The sequence below is a fragment of the Aythya marila genome (assembly GCF_965140915.1).
Source record: "Aythya marila genome assembly, chromosome: W".
NCBI classification, from domain to species: domain Eukaryota; kingdom Metazoa; phylum Chordata; class Aves; order Anseriformes; family Anatidae; genus Aythya; species Aythya marila.
The window spans coordinates 11,523,782-11,543,835 of NC_139081.1; the positions used below are offsets into that span (position 1 = coordinate 11,523,782).

The 20,054-nt window shown below is 49.6% G+C and overlaps 1 protein-coding gene across 1 annotated transcript; it reads right to left on the bottom strand.

Annotated features, from left to right (window-relative positions):
* Positions 1–14,012: 14,012 nt before the first annotated feature.
* Positions 14,013–18,016, bottom strand: LOC309889492 (adenosine 5'-monophosphoramidase HINT1-like; the record flags this gene model as incomplete). Its single annotated transcript, XM_082782344.1, has 4 exons — positions 14,013–14,039; positions 15,105–15,239; positions 15,944–16,049; positions 17,871–18,016. The coding sequence occupies 4 exons, from the start codon at positions 18,014–18,016 to the stop codon at positions 14,013–14,015; spliced, it is 414 nt and encodes a 137-aa protein (XP_082638470.1).
* Between the last annotated feature and the right edge of the window lie 2,038 nt (positions 18,017–20,054).

Below are 20,054 nucleotides of genomic sequence, written 5' to 3' on the forward strand. Positions count from 1 at the left end.
CACTCCGCTCCATCCTCTAGTTTATAAAGTGGCCACCATTGATTACAATATTTGATAAGAGTTCTTTTACTTTCTGTACCCTCTCACCCCACTATATCCCTCCAATGTGTTAGTATACACCCTAGGGGGCTTTTCCTCGGGGTTTCTTTGCTTTGAACATTTCCTATTGTAATCTACAGTGGTTAATATTCCACTGTTTTCCTAGAAGCTCTTTACTAGTCAATCCCAATCCCTCCAAAATTCACAATATATAGATACACAAATAAAATCAAACCACTGTAAATTAACTGCCTGTTGACAATTACACTGAGGACATTTAAACCTGATGAGCCGATGATATGCCTGGGCAAATTTTGTTCCCTTAGACATACACCTCAATGGCAGTTCTTATATTTACATATTAACATATGAATAAAAGAATACTTTAACAAAAATGCCCGGGCTTTTATATATACAATATACAATGTACAGTTATTATTCCAGTTAGAATTATTCCTCAGCAGCTGCAAACACTATGCCAGTTGCCATTAAAGCTTGCTTACCGGCAGTCTGGCCCTCCTCCCAGCTCTTGTTGCACCCCCAGCCTGCTCGCTGGGGGGACAGAGTGAGAAGCTGAAACGTCCTTGGCTTGGTGTAAGCACTGCTCTGCAACAATTAAAACATCAGCATGTTATCAGCACTCTTCTCATCCTAAGCCAAAACATAGCATTCTACCAGCTACTAGGAAGAAACACCTTCATCACCAATCTATAAAACAGCAATTACTAAGGTTAAATTTTCCACAGACTTCTTCTTGTGCAAATAATGCAAAGCTAAGCGATTTTGATACAAAGCAGCCCTCATCTTAGTATTTTGCTTTGCAATTAATCCGAGTGCATCTCCGGTTTTATTTACAACTATTTCTATTACAGCTTGTAACCTAATTATTCTATTAAGCATATATATTGGGGTCCTATAGCCCCAGGATCCGTCTTCTGCCCACGTAGCTGGATCATGTTATAAGTAGCTCAGTCCCAAAAGAGGACTATAATCAAAGTTTACAATTTATTAAAAGAATAGAGGTAAGCAAACAGCGCTGGGTGCGCCGGGAGTCTCCGCTCCACCTAGTCGCACACCCGTTACATCAAGATGCTGATTTTTTATGCTCCTAGACCAATACATATTCATTACTATTTCTAAAAAAAAACCAAACCACAACGGAGTTATTATAATTAGTTCCGGAATCTGAACCCTCCTACTGGAGCATGCGTATCAGTCTCTGGTGGTCCCTCTGGGGGTCTTCCATGATGAAGGCTCATAGTCTTCCTCTCCGGCTTTTTTTTTTCTTGTCCTTCTTCTTTGTACTCCTTGGCTGCATGTCAAAAGCTTGCACAGCGTTCCCTGTGAGCTTTGTCTTTTAGCCGTCCTTCAGCTTTTCCCTTCTCCTTAATCTCCTGGCCAGATATCAGGGGCTTGCATAGTGTCCCGTTCAGAAGCCAGAACAGTTAGCAGTTGTTCTGAAACCCCCAGGTATCAGAGACTTCAAGGAAAGAACATACGAATACATTTTCCTTCAAGCTCTCTATTGACACGCATTGTTAAAACATTCCTCACAATCCCTTATCTTCTTTTTAATATCCTCAATTCGTGTCTCTTTTTCAACTTTTGTCATTAATAACTGGATTTCATCAGTCCGTTCTCGGAAGGTCCAATTCTTAAGCAGCATAATTGACATATCCCCTTCCTTTTTTAATGAAGTCATTACAAATGTACTATTTATCATCCGGCGCATCAATAATGTAAAGCAAGGTATCATACAAGGTATGAATAATAACATCATTACAGCACATAAAAATAAAAATAACATCCTTTTAACCCATGGTCCACCAGGCAGCCATGAAAATAAATCCCAATCCATACCCTTCCAAGTTTGTGCTGGGACGTGGGCCAATTTTCTAATTTCTTTTGTTATCTGTTTAACCACTTTCCCATTATCGTCAATTTGTAAGCAACAATTAGAATCATTTAGTTTTCCACACCCCACCCCCCCCTTCTGCTAGCAAATAGCAGAACAACATTCTATGTTGAAAAATAGCATTCCTCATCTGGGTGGACTGGTCAGCTAAAAGATCCAAAGCTGTCGCTGTTTGATTGGTTATTATTTCGAGGACAGCTTGCAACCTAATTATTCGATTCAAATTATAAATAGGTTCTCGGGCTCCAGATATTACCTCATTCGGGTTCCAGGTAGCTGGTCCATAATACTGTATGATTCTTTCAGGGGGCCATTCGTTTTCTCTCCATTTTTGAGCACTACCTCCGGCTAAGGAAGCATCAATAGATCGTTTTTCTCTATTCAGATCATCATATAATTTTATTCCTAAGTGATTTCCTTGTATTTGTGACAATAAAAAGAACAAGGGCCTTATGTACCCCACATAGCATATTCCTGACCAGTCCTTTGGTAGCCTTTTATAGGCCTGTTTGCCACACACCCAATAATGTCCCTTTAGAGCCCACGTCCCATTTGGAAAAGGACCGTCCCATTCTCTTTTATTCCTTGGGGCGTGAAAATACAAAGTGTTTCCGTTACCAAGCGGTCCTGTTACAATGTTTGCCCCATTAGTACTCATATATATATACACACCTCCAAGCTCCCGCACTAGATTCCCACTCACAATGACGACTAAGTTCTCCTTCACGACTTGTCATATTACGAGCTGACCAGAAATGTTTAAAGAACACTTGTGTCCCATGCTCATTTTGCCACCTCCAGCGGTAGACTCTTACCACATGCTGCTCCCTAGTGGTGTTATCACGCTGACAACTCAGGATTTGAACGTCGAATTGTCCCTTTGATTGTGCTCTTGCCATGGCTTCACATCCAGGTCCAAAAACTTTCTTATATGAGCATTTCAGCCAAGTCCCGTTTTTCAGCTGGACATGCCTAGCATTCCATTTCCTTTACTTGCTGTACAGTTTATAGGTCCACATTCAGGATGAGCCCATTTACAAACGCTTTTTCCCACCTTTACTGTTCCTGTTCTGTTTAAACAGTATATACCTTTCTCTGACGAGTGCAATTGCCACGGGCCTTCTTCCTCTTTCCAGAATTGTGTACCATTATGAACTTCACTCAAATTACTAACCCACCGCTTAGGTTCAACCGGGCCAGCTACCCAGGGCCAACTTTCAGCTCCCCCTAGTCCCCCACAAACCCAGCAATTGCTAAGGATAAAAGCCTTGGCCACTTCCTCCCCCAGAATGAAAAAGTTATTCCCATGGCTTAATTGCCCTTGTAAAAATAGTACCAGGAAGTATAACATCTTTCTGCGTCGTCCAGGGGGTATCGTGGGGGTGTGAGAAACGCCTTCAATCAAGGGGTTGGGCCCACTTCCAGGATCTATTTGAGCTTGGGTTACTGTTCAGCCTTTGAGGGTGATCCAGCTCCTGGGAAACTAATTACAATAGGTTAAAAAAAAAATCTTATTTATTATATACACATATCTTTGCTTGCTTGTTTCTTTCTTTTTCCTGGGACAACCTGGCTTTAGTGCGGGAGAAGTCCGGTCGAGGCCCTCTCACTCGGCAGTCAATACCCGTAGGGGTTGCCTCCCTCGGTAGACCATACACACCGCAGTGGAGAGTCCTGCCCTGGTCTTGCCTTCTCCCTTTCTTCCCTTCAGGCTTGTCCCCTTCTTCTGGCATCCTTAATTTATGCAGAGCCTTATTGCCAGAACATTAGTTCTTCTTTAGCTTTAATTTCAGTTCCCCAGGAGCGGACTCAACCCTCCAAGTTTCGGTAGTTACTGGTCCTTTTATTCTGGATGTGCGGGTCCAACCCCTTTCTGCTGTTCTCACAGCTGTTTCAGTAGTAAGTAAAACAAGGTACGGTCCCTCCCATCGGGGGTTCAATGATTCTTCCCTCCAGGTTTTTATTAAGACCTTGTCTCCTGGTTCTATCTTATGAATAGCAAATCCTAAAGGTGGTGTTTGAGCCATCACTCCAATTTCTCTTAGCTCTTGTAATCTCCTTCCAATAGTAATTATACATTTCTGGATGCTACGACCCTCAACTACATTGTTGCCTAGAGGCATCCCTTGAGAATAAGGCATACCATATAACATTTCATATGGCGATAATCCAGTCTCACTGTGTGGTTTAGTTCTTATGTTTAGAAGTGCCAATGGTAAGCATTTCATCCAGGGCATTTGTGTCTCGATCATTGATTTAGCCAATTGTTGTTTTATTGTTTGATTCAATCTTTCTACTTTCCCTGAGCTTTGTGGGTGCCACGGAGTATGATATTCACAGAATCACAGAATTTCTAGGTTGGAAGAGACCTCAAGATCATCGCGTCCAACCTCTGACCTAACACTAACAGTCCCCTCTAAACCATATCCCTAAGCTCTACATCTAAACGTCTTTTAAAGACTTCCAGGGATGGTGACTCCACCACTTCCCTGGGCAGCCTGTTCCAATGTCTAACAACCCTTTCGGTAAAGAAGTTCTTCCTAACATCCAACCTAAAACTCCCCTGGCGCAACTTTAGCCCGTTCCCCCTCGACCTGTCACCAGGCACATGGGAGAACAGACCAACCCCCACCTCGCTACAGCCTCCCTTGAGGTACCTATAGAGAGCGATAAGGTCGCCCCTGAGCCTCCTCTTCTCCAGGCTGAACAAGCCCAGCTCCCTCAGCCGCTCCTCGTAGGACTTGTTCTCCAGACCCCTCACCAGCTTCGTCGCCCTTCTCTGGACTTGCTCAAGCACCTCGATGTCCTTCTTGTAGCGAGGGGCCCAAAACTGAATACAGTACTCGAGGTGCGGCCTCACCAGAGCCGAGTACAGGGGGACGATCACTTCCCTAGCCCTGCTGGCCACACTGCTTCTTATACAAGCCAGGATGCCGTTGGCCTTCTTGGCCACCTGAGCACACTGCTGGCTCATATTCAGCCAACTATCAACCAATACTCCCAGGTCCTTCTCCGCCTGGCAGCTTTCCAACCATTCCTCTCCCAGCCCGTAGCTCTGCTTGGGGTTATTGCGCCCCAGGTGCAGGACCCGGCACTTGGCCTTGTTGAACTTCATGCAGTTGACCTCAGCCCATCGGTCCAGCCTATCCAGATCCTCCTGCAGAGCCTTCCTACCCTCGAGCAGATCGACACACGCGCCTAGCTTGGTGTCATCTGCGAACTTACTGAGGGTACACTCAATGCCCTCATCCAGATCATCGATGAAGATATTAAAGAGGACTGGCCCCAGCACCGAGCCCTGGGGAACACCACTAGTAACCGGCCTCCAACTGGATTTGACTCCATTTACCACGACTCTTTGGGCCCGGCTATCCAGCCAGTTTCTAACCCAACGAAGCGTGCGCCAGTCCAAGCCAAGAGCAGCCAGTTTCTCGAGGAGAATGCTGTGGGAAACGGTGTCAAAAGCCTTGCTGAAGTCAAGGTAGACCACATGCACAGCCTTTCCCTCATCCACCAAGCGCGTCACTTTGTCATAGAAGGAGATCAGGCTCGTCAAGCAGGACCTGCCTTTCAGAAACCCATGCTGACTGGGCCTGATCGCCTGCTTGCCCTGCAAGTGCCGCGTGATGACTCTCAAGATAATCTGCTCCATGAGCTTCCCTGGCACTGAGGTCAAACTGACAGGCCTATAGTTGCCCGGGTCTGCCCTACGGCCCTTCTTGTAGATGGGCGTCACATTTCCTAGCCGCCAGTCAACTAGGACCTCCCCCGATAGCCAGGACTGTTGATAAATGATGGTAAGCGCCTTGGCCAGCTCCTCTGCCAGTTCTCTCAGTACCCTCGGGTGGATCCCATCCGGCCACATCGACTTGCGCGCATCCAAGTGCCGTACCAGGTCACCAACCATTTCTTCGTGGATAGTGAGGGCCACATTCAGCCCCCCATCCCCTTCTGCCAGCTCAGGGTACTGGGTATCCAGAGAACAACCGGTATTGCCGCTAAAGACTGAGGCAAAGAAGGCATAAGCACCTCCACCTTTTCCTCATCTTTTGTAACAAGGTTTCCCCCCCCGCATCCAGTAAAGGATGGAGATTCTCCTTAGAATTTTCCCACTGAATACCTAATTAGATTACCACACCAGAGGAAATAATCTAGCAGATAAAGAATACCACTTAGAATATTCCAATACCACTTAGAATATTCCCACTGAATACCTAATGATTGACATAATAATCTTATTATTTTAGAAGTAAAGTGTGTGCCCTGATCAGAACCAATGTACTGTATTATCCCATATCTAGGTATCAGGTGTTCTAATAAAATTTTTGCCACCATTTGTGCCGTAGCTCGTGCTACGGGATAAGCTTCTACCCATTGCATTAAATGATCTACTATTACCAATACATACTTTATCCTCCCTACCTTGGGCAATTCAGTGAAATCAACTTGTACTCTCTCGGAAGGCCCATAAGCTGTTTTTCTCCCTCCCGTGGCTGCTTATCGAAACACTTTCTTATTTATCTTCTGACAAGTTAAGCAACGTGGTGTAATTGGCTTTGCTATTTCAAAAAAACAAAAAACAAAAAACAACAATGCAACCAAATTGTTTTAGTAAATGGTCACTTAACACCTGTGTACCCCAATGTGTTTGTGCATGCAAACGTCCCAATATTTGCTTATCGGTTAGAAGACCTCCGCGCTCGCTTCGGAACTACGTTCCGTCTCAGTCACACTCTTACACACACGCAGGCAACCGAATCCCACCCAACCGAACGGTATACGCCTTAAACACTTACGACTCTGTCGTCTTCGTCCAGATCTTCGCGCGCAGAATTACGGGCAAAATACAGTGCTGCAGCCGGCAAGGGAGCTCGTAACAAAATCAAATTCTTTGCTTACCTTTATTCAGGTTCAAATGGCATTGGTTCCGGACAGGAGCCACCAAATGGTGGGGCGCCTCTCCTAGATTAAAATCCAGGAACCAAAGCCATCCCGGACGAGCCCCCAACTGTTATAAATGACAATTCCCCCCTTTTCTTTTTTATAAACCGTTGATTTTTGAAAGACCTTTCTCTAAGGTATAATTTGGTAGATTTCGTCTTCTCCTTCGCTTTCTTTGCTTTCCATCTCCTCATTATCACCTTATCTGAGTAAGGTGGTGGCTCCATGGTCATTTGTTTCAATAGTGCGGTTTCAGTTAACCACTGTACTAGTCCTCTTACACGGGGGATAATGCAGCAACCAATGGCTGTCAAAACTCCTACAACTACGATCAAGGATGTAAATATGCCTACTTTTTCTGCCAATTCACTGGCAAGGGTGGTAAGCCCTTGCAATGCTCTAGTTACTGAGCCATCTGGGGCAGTATTGCTGGGTGTAAGAGTGCAACAATGGTTGCTCAGTATCACACACACACCCCCCACCTCCTTCCTCCGCGAGCATCATACCTAATGATGTTCTGTTTTCCCAAGCCAGTTTGCTGGTGCCATCTAGTTGTTCGGCAATTCCTCTCATCGCATCCCTTGTATAATTTATGACTCTCCGCTGATTAGAATAAATATAATTAATCCAATCCACATTCTTATCGATCGTTACCCACCAGAACAGTGACTCAAACCCTGCAGCAATTTGATTCCTGGCTTTCTGTTCATCGGAAACTCCTCTAGGCACCCCAATAGAATCTACGTATACTCTGTCATCGAATGATACTCCTAAGCTTCTTTAACTTCTTCTGGGTATTTGTGATGTTTCTCTTTCAAATGCCAGGGTGAAGGGTATAGCTAAACGAACAAGCGCACAAGTGCCTCCCCAGTTATATGGTAGGGTGGACCGTAAGATCTTCCCTCCACCGTACCACCAGAGATCTGCCCTGGGTGGGGATCTCAAGTCTTGAGCAGTTTCCCATCAAGTCCTTGGTAGCACAAGGCAAATTCTCCCAGATGCTGGGTAGCACTCACACCCTGCCGTGAGAGGCAAGCTGTATGGTTACCTATAGCTGTAGAGAATGCAGGGGGAACCGCGATGTTGCTATCACACAAGGAACAGCAAAGAGAGACTTACAGGCCTCATTTCCCCAGGCAGTCTTTTCTTGGTACAATGTAATCATACATTGCATCCCCTGGGAATCCTTGGTCACACTTAAAACATCTTATCAAAGCCTGCCCCTGCTAGGATTCAGGCCACAACACAGGCAGCCTTCTTTGCCTGCCATTCCTTCATCTCTCTTCCTCTCCTTTCCATCCTGGCCCTGACTCCCCCTGAAGATTTTCTTCCTCTTTCTCCAACCCTCTGCCTCACTACCCGCTGCACTGTCAATACCATTAGTTTCGCTCTCTGCTTTTCCTTCTCATCTCCCCTCCGGACACACACCTCCAGGGCCTCCCGCAGGAGGGCCCCCCAGTGACTGTTCACTACATCCCCCCACCTTCTGGAGCATTTTCTGCATATCTTGCCAGGCTTTAATCACACAATGAACTTTCAAGAGCCCTTGGGATACCGGGTCCTCGGGACTCATCCCCGAGTACTTTCTCATTCTGACCCCAAGTCTCTCATATGATTTCTGTGTTGCACACTATCCTTACTCCAGCCAGGATTGGCAAGTGGGTATTTCTGCTCTGCCGGTAGTACCCCTGGTCCCGGAGGATGAGCTCTTTCCCATTCTTGTATAGCAGCTCTCCTCCTGATCATTCCCATCTCTTTCCCTGTAAACAACATACTTATAGGCATAATTCCCTCCCCCAAGAGTATAAGTCAGGTCCTAGGAACTGGTCTAATTGTTCAGCTAGGCTGTTGGGGTCCTCGAATAAAGACTTCCTCTCCTTCTTAAAAGTCCTAACCTCTCTGCTGCTAAGGAGGGGGGGTAGTTCACCTAAGAGGATACACCGTTAGTGTTAGTACTGTTACTGCCAGGGAAGGCAAAATTCTCAATATATCTTCTACCTTGTTCTAATTCTTGACAGAGCCTAGAGTACGATCCTTCTTTAGGGACAGTGTTAACTACAGTCCCTGTCTCCCTTCCTGGAGTGACTGCTGCTGCCACGGGTACAGTATTAGGATTATAGGGAGCATAACTTGGCTCCTTCTCCGAAAAAGGAAGCTTATTGTTTACACAAACGTAAAGCCTGAATTTTCATCAGCCCCATATTTTGGCCAAAATACTGCTGTTTCCTTAATTGGTTCTTTTGTCCAGACTGATACACAATATTTAATTTTTTTTTCTCCCCTTCTACAATCTCCTCTAATTTTGGGATTACGTTTCCAATTTCTTATCATTCTTCAGGAAGAACTGTTGGTAGGCACTCCCCCAGGGATATTTCCCATTTTTCCTAGCCCTTGTCAGTGTGCTGCTACAGAAATTTCCCTCCTGCAGGGTACCTCACACTAACGTTCCGATTCTGGAAAATGGGGGTGTACTGCCAAGCACTTCCCCGTGCAAGGGCTACCACACACCTATGAATTTACCAGATTCCCTGGTGTACTTCCAAGCACTTCCCTGCGCAAGGGCTTACCGTACACCAAATTTCCCGAGACTCTTCCTTTCTCTCCCTTATCTCACGCTTCGTCCGTCTCCGGCCGCGCCCCTCACGGAGCCACGGAACCGCGGATCAGGACTCCACACTCACTTCGTACAAAAGTACGTCTCAATCACACATCACGCAGAGTCTCACCCGACCCCCAAGGCAATACTTAACATTTCTTACCTTGGTCTGTTCACAGAGTTACCGGATCAATTAGCAAACCCGGAGTGCCTACCTTCTTCTCTTTCCCAGTACTTCACGGATCCCGCCTCTTTAATCAGTCTCGGGCCCTCTGTCAGCTCTCCGCAGAACCGCCACCGTCGATGCACAGGACCGTTGAAATCAGCGGGGCATGCTTTCCTCCTGCTGCGGCGGTGGGTCTCCCCGGTAGGTGACTGGATCCCGGACGAGCCCCCAAATTGCGAGAAACACTCCGTAGCCAATAACTTCGGCTCAGGCGAGGATCTCAGTGAAGTAGTAATTTACTCGCGATTGATTGCAATGGCGGGCGCCCCACAAGCAGGAGAGCGCACCTACTAGTTCCAAAACACAGTTTATATGCTTTTTGATGACAGGACCCTCCCCTGTTTCCCCACTGAGGGGGTAATCCAGGGACCTTACTTAAAGATCACCTAATTCCAACCCCCCCTCCCCACGCCCTGGGCAGGGACACCTTCCACTAGACCAGGTTGCTCAAAGCCCCATCCAACCTGGCCTTAAACACGTCCAGGGACAGGGCATCCACCACTTCTCTGGGCAACCCGTTCCAGTGCCTCACCCCCCTCTCAGGAAAGAATCGCTTCCAACTATCCAACCTAAGTCTACCCTCTCTGACTTCAAAACCATTACTCCTGGCCCTATCGCTCCTCTCCCTGGCAAAGAGTCCCTCCCCAGCTTTCCTGTAGGCCCCCCCCCCCCTTTAGGTACTGGAAGGCCCCTCCAAGGTCTCCCCGGCGCCTTCTCTTCTCCAGGCCGAACCACCCCAACTCCCTCAGCCTGCCTTCCTAGGAGAGGTGCCCCAGCCCCCGGTCATCTTCGTGGCCCTCCTCTGGACACCTTCTAGTACGTCCACGTCCTTCTTGTGCTGGGGACCCCAGAGCTAAACACAGTACTTACTCTAGGTGGGGCCTCACAAGAGCACAGCAGCAGAGAGGGAGAATCACCTCCCTCCACCTGCCGGCCACCCTCCTTTTGATGCGGCCCAGGATACGGTTGGCTTTCCGGGCTGCAAGCGCACGTTGCATTGCCGGCTCCGGTTGACGAGCTTCTCATCAACCAACGCCCCCAGGCCCTTCTCCTCAGAGCTGCTCTCAATCCATTCTCCACCCAGCCTGGATTTGTGCTTAGGATTGCCCCGGACCAGATGTGGGACCTCACGCTCGTAGCCCCAAGCGTTATTTATGACCCTATCAGCTCCACCCCAAAGGCGCTGGTGGCTTTTGGGCGCTGCTCCCTGCAGGCAAATCCCCGCTTTTGCCAGGGCAGGCCTTACCTTTTCAGAACTTGCTCCACAACCTTCCCTGAGAGCCCCACTTCAACTGCTGGTGTTTCCGAGGGGGAAAGCTGCACCTCCCGTGCAGGGGGTGGCGGGAAGGAATACAAAGCCTGCGCTCAGCCCTGACACATCACAACTGGGTTTCTGCTCAGCTGGGGAGGAAGCTTCTGGAAAACTAGGCAGCGCCCCCCGAGGCTGCCCAAGCGTGGTCCGTGGTGCCCTGCAGCCGCACGGAGAGCGGAGCTCAAACTGGCCCGACACGGCGGCAGGGACGCGGCCGTCCCCACACGTGCAGTTCCTGCCTGAGGAGGCCACAGCGCTTCTGCCTCTCTGACAGGCTTGGAGGGTAATGACATCAGAATACGCTCGCTTCAGTTTGAGCTTCCAGGCGGGCGCTACTGCCATCGGGATGGCCCACGGGGACGGGGCTGGGGGCAGGCAACCACAGGCAGCTTTAACATCTCAGTCCTCCCCGTCGGCCATCTCCCAGCTACTACGTGGGCCAATCAATGTGACCAGACACCAATTCACCCAAGGCAACAAAAATATTTACAAAGCTACATCTCTCTTCATAACTGTTTGTTGTTTACGGCTGAAACCAGTCCTGGGATAGGATATGCTACCTGGACCGAGCAAAGCCTTTGATGTGGTCCCTCACCGCATTCTTCTCTCTAAATTGCAGAGGTAGGGCTTTGAAGGATGGACTGTTGGGTGGATAAAGAATTGGTTGGCTGGTCGCGGCCAAAGGGTTGTGGCCAACGGCTTTATTTCTGGCTGGAGGCCGGTCACAAGTGGCGTCCCTCAGGGGTCGGGCTCGGGACCGGTGCTCTTCAACACCCTTAGCAATGGCATAGACGACAGAATCGCGCAAGTTTGCAGATGACACCAAGCTGAGCGGTGCAGTCGATACAATAGAGGGAAGGGATGCCATAAGTGCAAGGCGTTGACCTTGGGCTGGGGCAATCCTAGGTATCTCTATAGGCTGGGAGAAGAAGAACTTCAGAGCAGCCCCGCGGAGAAGGACTTGGGGGTCCTGATGGATGAGAAGCTGGACGTGAGCCAGCAGCGCACGCTTGCAGCCCGGAAGGCCAACTAAGTCCTGGGCTGCATTAAAAAAGGGGTGACCAGCAGGGAGAGGGAGGAGATTCTCCCCCTCTACCCTGCTCTTGGGAGACCCCACCCGGAATACTGCGTGCAGGCCTGGGGCCCCCAGCACAAGAAGGATGTGGAGCTCTTGGAAAGGTCAGTCTCACCTCTGTCCCTGGAAAGCTGTTGGAACAGCTTGTTCCGGATGCCATCTCCAAGCCACTGGAAGAGAAGAAAGTTATGAGGAGTAGTCAGCATGGATTCACCAAGGGGAAATCGTGCTCGACCAACCTTGTAGCCTTCTATGATGGCATCACCAGCTGGGTTGATGGAGGGAGAGCAGTGGACGTCATCTACCTTGACTTTAGCAAGGCTTTTGACACTGTCTCCCACGACATCCTGCTAGCAAAGCTGAGAAGGCGTGGGATAGACAAGTGGACGGTAAGGTGGGTTGAGAACTGGCTGACTGGCCGAGCTCAGAGGGTGGCGATCGGTGGCGCAGAGTCCGGCTGGAGATCTGTGACTAGCGGTGTTCCCCAGGGGTCGGTGCTGGGTCCGGTCTTGTTCAACATCTTCATCGACGACCTTGATGAGGGAATAGTGTCCACCCTCCGCAAGTACGCCGATGATACAAAGCTGGGAGGAGTGGCCGACACGCCAGAAGGCTGTGCTGCCATTCAGCGAGACCTGGGCGGGAAGAAACCAAATGAAGTTTAACAAGAGCAAGTGTAGAGTCCTGCACCTGGGAAGGAACAACCGCATGTATCGGTACAGGCTGGGGGATGACCTGCTGGAGAGGAGCTCTGCGGAGAAGGACCTGCGGGTCCTGGTGGACGACAGGTTGACCACGAGCCAGCAGTGCGCCCTGGTGGCCAAGAAGGCCAATGGGATCCTGGCGTGCATTAAAAGAAGCGTGGCCAGCAGGTCAAGGGAGGTGATCCCCCCCCTCTACTCTGCCCTGGGCAGGCCTCACCTGGAGTACTGTGTCCACTTCTGGGCTCCCCGGTACAAAAAAAGACAAGGATCTCCTGGAAAGAGTCCAGCGGAGGGCAACAAAGATGATACGGGGCCTGGAGCATCTTCCCTATGAGCAAAGACTGAGAGACCTGGGTCTGTTCAGCCTGGAGAAGAGAAGACTGAGAGGGGATCTTATCAATGTTTACAAATATCTTCTGCGTGGGAGACAGTGGGATTTCGCCACCCTCTGTGCAGTGGTTAGTGGGGATAGGACAAGGGGCAACGGCCTGTACTGGGTCTGGCTGGGACGTTAACTTTCCCTGCAGCAGCCCATACAGTGCTGTGCTCTGCACTTGTAGCTAGAACAGCAGTGGTATCACACCAGTGTTGCGTCTACTGCCGAGCAGCGCTGGCACAGCATCAGGACTCTCTCTAACCCTCCTAGGGGGTGGGCAAAAAAGCGAGAAGACAAACATCACCAGGGCAGCTGACTTCAACCAACCAAAGGGATATTCCATACCGTATGATGTCACACTCAGCAATAAAAGGTGGAAACAGGAAGAAGAGGGGAAGGCTGGGCTCTCGTTGTGAAAACGTCGGTCTTCCTCCCAAACACCGGCTACGCACGTTGAGGCCCTGCTTCGAGGACGTGGTCAAGCATCGCTCATTTGTGGGAAGTAGAGAGTAATTTCTTTCCTCTGCACTACTTCCACGTAGCCTTTATTTGTTTTGTTTTTTTCCTTTTTTCCCTTTCCCCCTTTCTTTTCCCCTTTAGTTAAATTGTTTAATTAATAATAATAATCATTATTATCAAGGAAGGATCATATAGGACAAGGGGGAATGGTTTTAAACTAAGACAGGGGAGATTTAGGTTAGATATTAGGAGAAAGTTTTTCACTCAGAGGGTGGTGAGGCACTGGAACGGGTTGCCCAGGGAGGTCGTGGATGCCCCATCCCTGGGGGCGTTCAAGGCCAGGCTGGATGCAGCTCTGGGCAGCCTGTTCTAGTGGTTGGCTAACGAATCAAGTTTCTTTATGAGGAACGGAGTCACAAAAATCATTTCATTTAGCAAGTTTCAAACACTAAGAGTATTTAATAGCATTTTAACGTTCCCACGCTCCAGTAAGCCTTGAATGTAATCGCGATTAAACAAGGAGCAGAGCGAAGCCAGAGGTCTAACAAAGCACGAGAGGTGATCGCATTTAAAAGCCTTATGGTGCCTTTAGCTAATCCTTCTTCTAGTTACTGAACAACGGACTTCGTTTAGGGAAAAAAAAAAAAAAAAAGACACTAAAAATAAATACAAAAAAAATAAAGAGAACGGCAGCCGAGTCTCGAACTTATCAGAAGCCGACTCAAGCATCCCAGAGCCTTCTACATCCTGTGGGAGGAATTCCTTCTCAAAGTTGCGAAACCCACGAGGAGGACCGAAAAGAAAGCGGTAGCAAAACTCCTAGGGTAGTCAAGAACAGGCTGACAAGCACCTGTCAGAAATTACACCCGGTAGAGTTTATTCTGCCTCCTCCTCGGGACAGGGGCAGACAACAGACAATGCCTGGAAGCTTTCTTCCAACCTTATTCTTCTCTGGTTCTACATCTGCCAGTCCTCAACGCGGCTATTTCGCAATAAAAGGGCACGCTTTTATTCGGGAGCAGGGGGAAGATAGCAAGGCCTCAAACACACAGCACATCCTAGATCGTCTTAGGAAGACGGAGACCCACAGGACCGCCGAGCGCTTCTAGCTTCGCGTTCCAAATGAATGGGCAAACCACCACCTACACGACACTGTCAACGGACCAAAACATTCTACACACGTGCGCTCCAGGGAGACGCCGTTTTAACTTGCGGAACTATTTCCATCGGTAAGACACGCAAGACAGAGGTGATATCCCCATGCTCCATCTTTATTGTGCAAATGCTGCTCAAAAGCTCTTTATTACCCTCCACAGACAGCCGTCCAAAAAAAATAATAAATCAAACCTCAACAGGGGCTAGACTGATGGGCAACATATGAAACCTATTCGGCGGCGACCCGTACGCGTGCAGTGACGCCTGCGGTGCAAAAACCTTAGCCGGGAGGCCGGCCCAACTGACCGCCACACAGAATACGTAGATGTACACGATAGTCTGAAGGGCCCGAGGGTGGGCATTCACAGCCATCCGGAATCCATTGGTCAGGTCCAGGTTAACAGCACACTTCTTGCCAACAACCACGAAACGCCCAAGAAGCTGGAAAAAGGAAATAACGTCACCTAACGTGCTGTGCCACGACGCACAGAATGAACGCGAGCGGAGAACCACCCACAGAACACGGTTAGCTAATCCTTCACAATTCAACCGCCGCTCTTTGAACTACCCTCTAGACAGTAACAGACTACAAAACAGTCACAGAAGCTGAATTTGTCTTGGGGCTTAAAGCCCCCGTCATAGCTTCGGGCAACGTAAGCCACTCTGGCGGAAAATAAAAGCTTCACGGTGCCTTTTCTCTTGCGTGGGCTCACAGAGCCTTGGAACTTGACTTGCATAGCTAACAGCGAAACAAACACCCAAGCGCCGCTCAACCAGCTTTCCCTTTCCTCGCCTCTGACCTGCCCAAACCCCAAGCCCTCTTCTGCATAGTCAAGGCACCACCCCCGCTGTCCGGAAACCGTGAAAACGGGCATCAGACCGCACGCCGGAACAACGCTGCTTTTTGCACTGCAAGCGCGTAGCTGGAGACGAGCATCGCTTTATATCACTGCTCTCAGTCAAAAAGCTCAACTCCATTACAAGCTAGAGGCGAAAGACTACAGCATCGGACAACCCCAAATAGCCTACTGTGCGCCCCTCTGCAACAGCCAGAGGAAAAGAGGGGACGGGAAAGAGTCTAGGAAGTTACAAACCTGTTACAGGTACAGCCAGCCTAGCAAACAGAAAGCTCCCACAGTACTCACGGGTCCGCCAGAATCGTCTGCTTCACATAACCGGACAACTGCCTTCTCAGGAAGGACTAGGAAAAAACACTGGAGCCTGAGGCGAACTATCACGGAACGCAAGGCACTGGAGGAAGAGTAAACAGTTAAAACCTAGTCGGCTTCAGAGAAAGGCAACAGCTTAAGCAAATCACTATGCCCCACTGAACTCGTCCTACCGAAGCAGATTATCAGGCGCCCCAAACGCGCACGACAAAACAGCGATTCTTCTTAAGCGAGCTTTGAATAGGCAAAGTTCTCTACCTTCTACGCACAAGACACACAAGCGGCAAACAATGGCTAACTGTCCTTCGGTTATGTCCAAATATTGCCTCGGCCAGAGGCAGGAAGGCATCTTCAAAGAACCTGGAGTAATCCGGCTGAGGCCGTATTAACTCTCCGTCCTCGAGAACGCCACGTACTCAGGGGAAGGAACGTTCCAAATTAGCCCGTTACGGCCGGACCGACGTCAGACACCTCCAGACCGAGGCCAAGGCATCACCTTCGAAACACGAATACCACCGACCTGTAGGAAACCATTAAGACCAAGCGAGAAACTGCAACTAATTCGTCCTCCAGGAAACGCGTCGCACTAAGAGCGGTCAGAGTAGGTTGTCTGCTCTCAAGTCACTCATCAGACTCAAGTTAACGGCCTGGTTCTCCAATCAAGCACAGCGTTCATGTTACATATGTTGCTGCAGCCAGTACGGCCGAGTCAAAACAGACGCGCGTGCGCACACACACACACACACGCACACTCCTCGCGCAGCCTTCACCACGAAGGAGACAGGAAACGCGCCCTTTCGTAAAGGCGGGGCGCTACCGCAAGCACGGTTTCCGGAGAGCAGTTGAACGCTTCCAATACTCCAAACGGGCGGCAGCTGCAACATTACCGAGACCTATTAAGAAAGCGCTGTTCCAAGCAACGTGTCAACGCTTTGAGCAACCCGATCTAGTGAAACACGTCCCTGACCGCGGCAGGCGGGTTGGGCTAGATGATCTTTAAGGGTGCCTTCCAAGCCAAACCATTCTACGAGTCAGCACGCAGAGCGGGCAACGCAGCCCCTTTCACTAAGGGCCTGTTTTCCACGCTGCAGATAAACCCTGCCGTCAGAAGCAGAGGAAATCCCTAACTGTCCTATCTTTAGCATTTCAAACTTAAAAACAGCAACAACGGTTATGCTGGACACTAACTTAGAGTTAACACCTTGCAGATAACATCTGCAATTTTTTCATAACTCTCAGCAGCTGCTCACTTAGTTCCTAGCACGTTGCGGCGCACCAGCATCAGTGAACCTTGCCAGCGTGCTCTTATCACGGTCCACCTCCAGCACGGAAATGAGAGCTGGGAAGCTCTCGCAGCCTGCGGGATTGACTGGTTTCTAGGTGTTTAAGAAAGCTAGGAAAAGCTGCAATTCTTCCCTTTCACAAGCCACTTTGGAGAGAGCGCGCGCTCGTGTGCGCGGTGGGGGTGGTGCCATAACCAAAGCCTAGCACAGCCGAGCCGGGGCGTCTCTAGAACGCTATCACGAGGCGCATCAAGACCTGCATTTCTGCTACGCAGAAACGACTGATTGCGGTCACTACTGCGATGCTCACTGCCTATATGCATACAGTCCGAACCCCCAAGGAGACCGACTGCGCCGGCGACCCAGTACGCGCCGTGGCACCCCGGGGGCAGGCACCGAAGAAGCGCGGCGTTTTAGAGGCGCTGCAGTAGAGAGCGCCACGAGCCGGAGAGACCCCGACCGACCGACCGTCCGTCCGTCCGTCCCTCCCTCCCGCAGCAAGGCCACCACCCGCCCTGCCGCACTCCCGGGACCCGCGACGGGCCCTCGTTTCAGAGGGCCTGCGAGTGGCCGAGGGAAAGGAAAGGAAGGAAAGACTCGCACAACAACGCCGCGGCTACCTCCTCGTCCACGACCGCTCATCCTCACGGAGAACGTTGGCGGGGACCTCCTTGCCCTTGCAGGCGACCTCTCCGAAAGCTCCGAAAGCAGCGGCAGCGCCGCCACCGGGCCAGGCGGCCCGCGCCCTAACAATCCCGTCGGCCATGACGGCGCCCGCTCAGTACAACGCCCCCTCGCTTCCCGCACTCGGCCCGGCCCTCCGCGGCGCTCATTGGGCCGACAGATCGCCGCCGACCGCCCCCGCGCCTCGATTGGCTGCCTCGCCTGCCCTCTTCCCTTGTCCCCGCCCTCTCGGCGGCTCCGCTCCCGTCGACCCGGTGCTTATCGGCGCTCAGGGAGGTCGCGTGCCCTCGGGGCGCGGAGGGAGCCGACCGGGAGGGAGGAAGTGGGCGCCCGAAAACGGGCTGGGCGGCTCCGCGGAGGGAATCTGGGCCCTGCACGGCTGGGAAACGAGCTCCACAGAACAGGCGCTCCGCTCATAGAATCATAGCGTGGCTTGGGTTGGAAGGGAGGGCGAGAAACACTCCGTAGCCGATAGCTTAGGCTCAGGCGAGGATCTCAGTGAAGTAGTAATTTACTCGCGATTGATTGCAATGGCGGGCGCCCCACAAGCAGGAGAGCGCGCCTACTAGTTCCAAAACACAGTTTATGTGCTTTTTGATGACAGGACCCTCCCCCGTTTCCCCACTGAGGGGGTAATCCAGGTTCACAATCTATCTGATGTGGTAATGTTTCTTCACTTATCTGACTTGACACCGCCATTTTCACCTAATTGTCCTAAGGAGTCTGGTTGTCTGCATTTTACGAGGTCGCCTGCTAAGCTTTCTTATCACTGCAAGCATATCTCAGTACCACGTTCCTTCCCTCTAAACAGCGGAACTCTGCAAAAACAACGTTTCTATTCCCACAACAGGTACCGCAGGTATTTGCATTCCTTGTATAACCGAGTGTATTGGGCTGGTAAAACATGGAATTATTAAAATCCTCCACATATCCCCCCAGTACACCACACAGCCGTTCGCTCACCCTCTCCCCTCCCTCTCTGGGATGGGGAGAGAAACGGGGAAACGGGAAAGCGAAGCCCGTGAGTTGAGATAAAGACAGATAAATAATAATAATAACAATAAAGACAATCATTATGATAATAGTATTACTAATAATAACGTGTATGAAACAAGTGATGCACAAAGTTTCTTTTTCTAACATATTTTGTTCATTGAATTTTTGCAATATTTGCTTGCTGAGCATCAAAGTTTCTGCGTCGTCCTTCTCCTGCTCAAAAGATTCATACTTAGCACGCACGAGCATAAGATAAGCTGCCTCTAATCGGCTTTTCACAACTGTGATTGCTCGATTGAATATACATGGTCCAAAAGTCAGTGCTAATGTAAGTAACAACAAGAGCCCCGCTATGGTTGATAGCAGGGTAGTAAGCCAAGGTGAGTAATTAAACCAGGATTCATACCAATTCTGACGAGCCTCATTTTCCCTTTTGCGTTTTTCTAATCCTTCTCGCAATTTAGTCATTGTATCTCTTACCACCCCAGTATGATCTGCATATACACAGCATTCTTCACGTAGGGCTGCACACAGTCCTCCTTGTTGTAAGAAAATCAAATCCAACCCTCTACGGTTTTGGAGTACCACTTCGGATAATGACCTAACCGATTTTTCCAGAGCTGTTATTGACTGCTCTATACGGGCCAGATCCTCATCTACGGCAATGCGTAGAGAAGTAAATTCCTGGCTTTGTTTTATGAGGGAAGCAACTCCAGTTCCTGCACCTGCAGCCCCGAGAGCCATTAAAGTGGCTAAGGTGACGGCCGTAATAGGCTCCCTCTTTACCAGATGGTATTCAGCCACTGTGTGATGGGTATACATATACACTTCAGTGTGGTATAGAATCCTTGGTATAATGACCACCTGTACACAAAAATCATGAGATGTGCTAAACAATTTTAAAGATATGCAAGGAGTGACTCCTAACGATGAACATACCCACCTAGTGTTATTTGCAGGAATTAACCATTTGTGTTTGGTCCATTTTTTCAGTGACATGGCACAGATCATTTTTATCTCTTGGAACTGTGCTGATACATCTACCTTTTCCCGTAACTTGAGTCAAAGTTATCCCGATTTCCTGACCCCAACTGCATTTGGAAGGATTTAACTCATTTGAATAT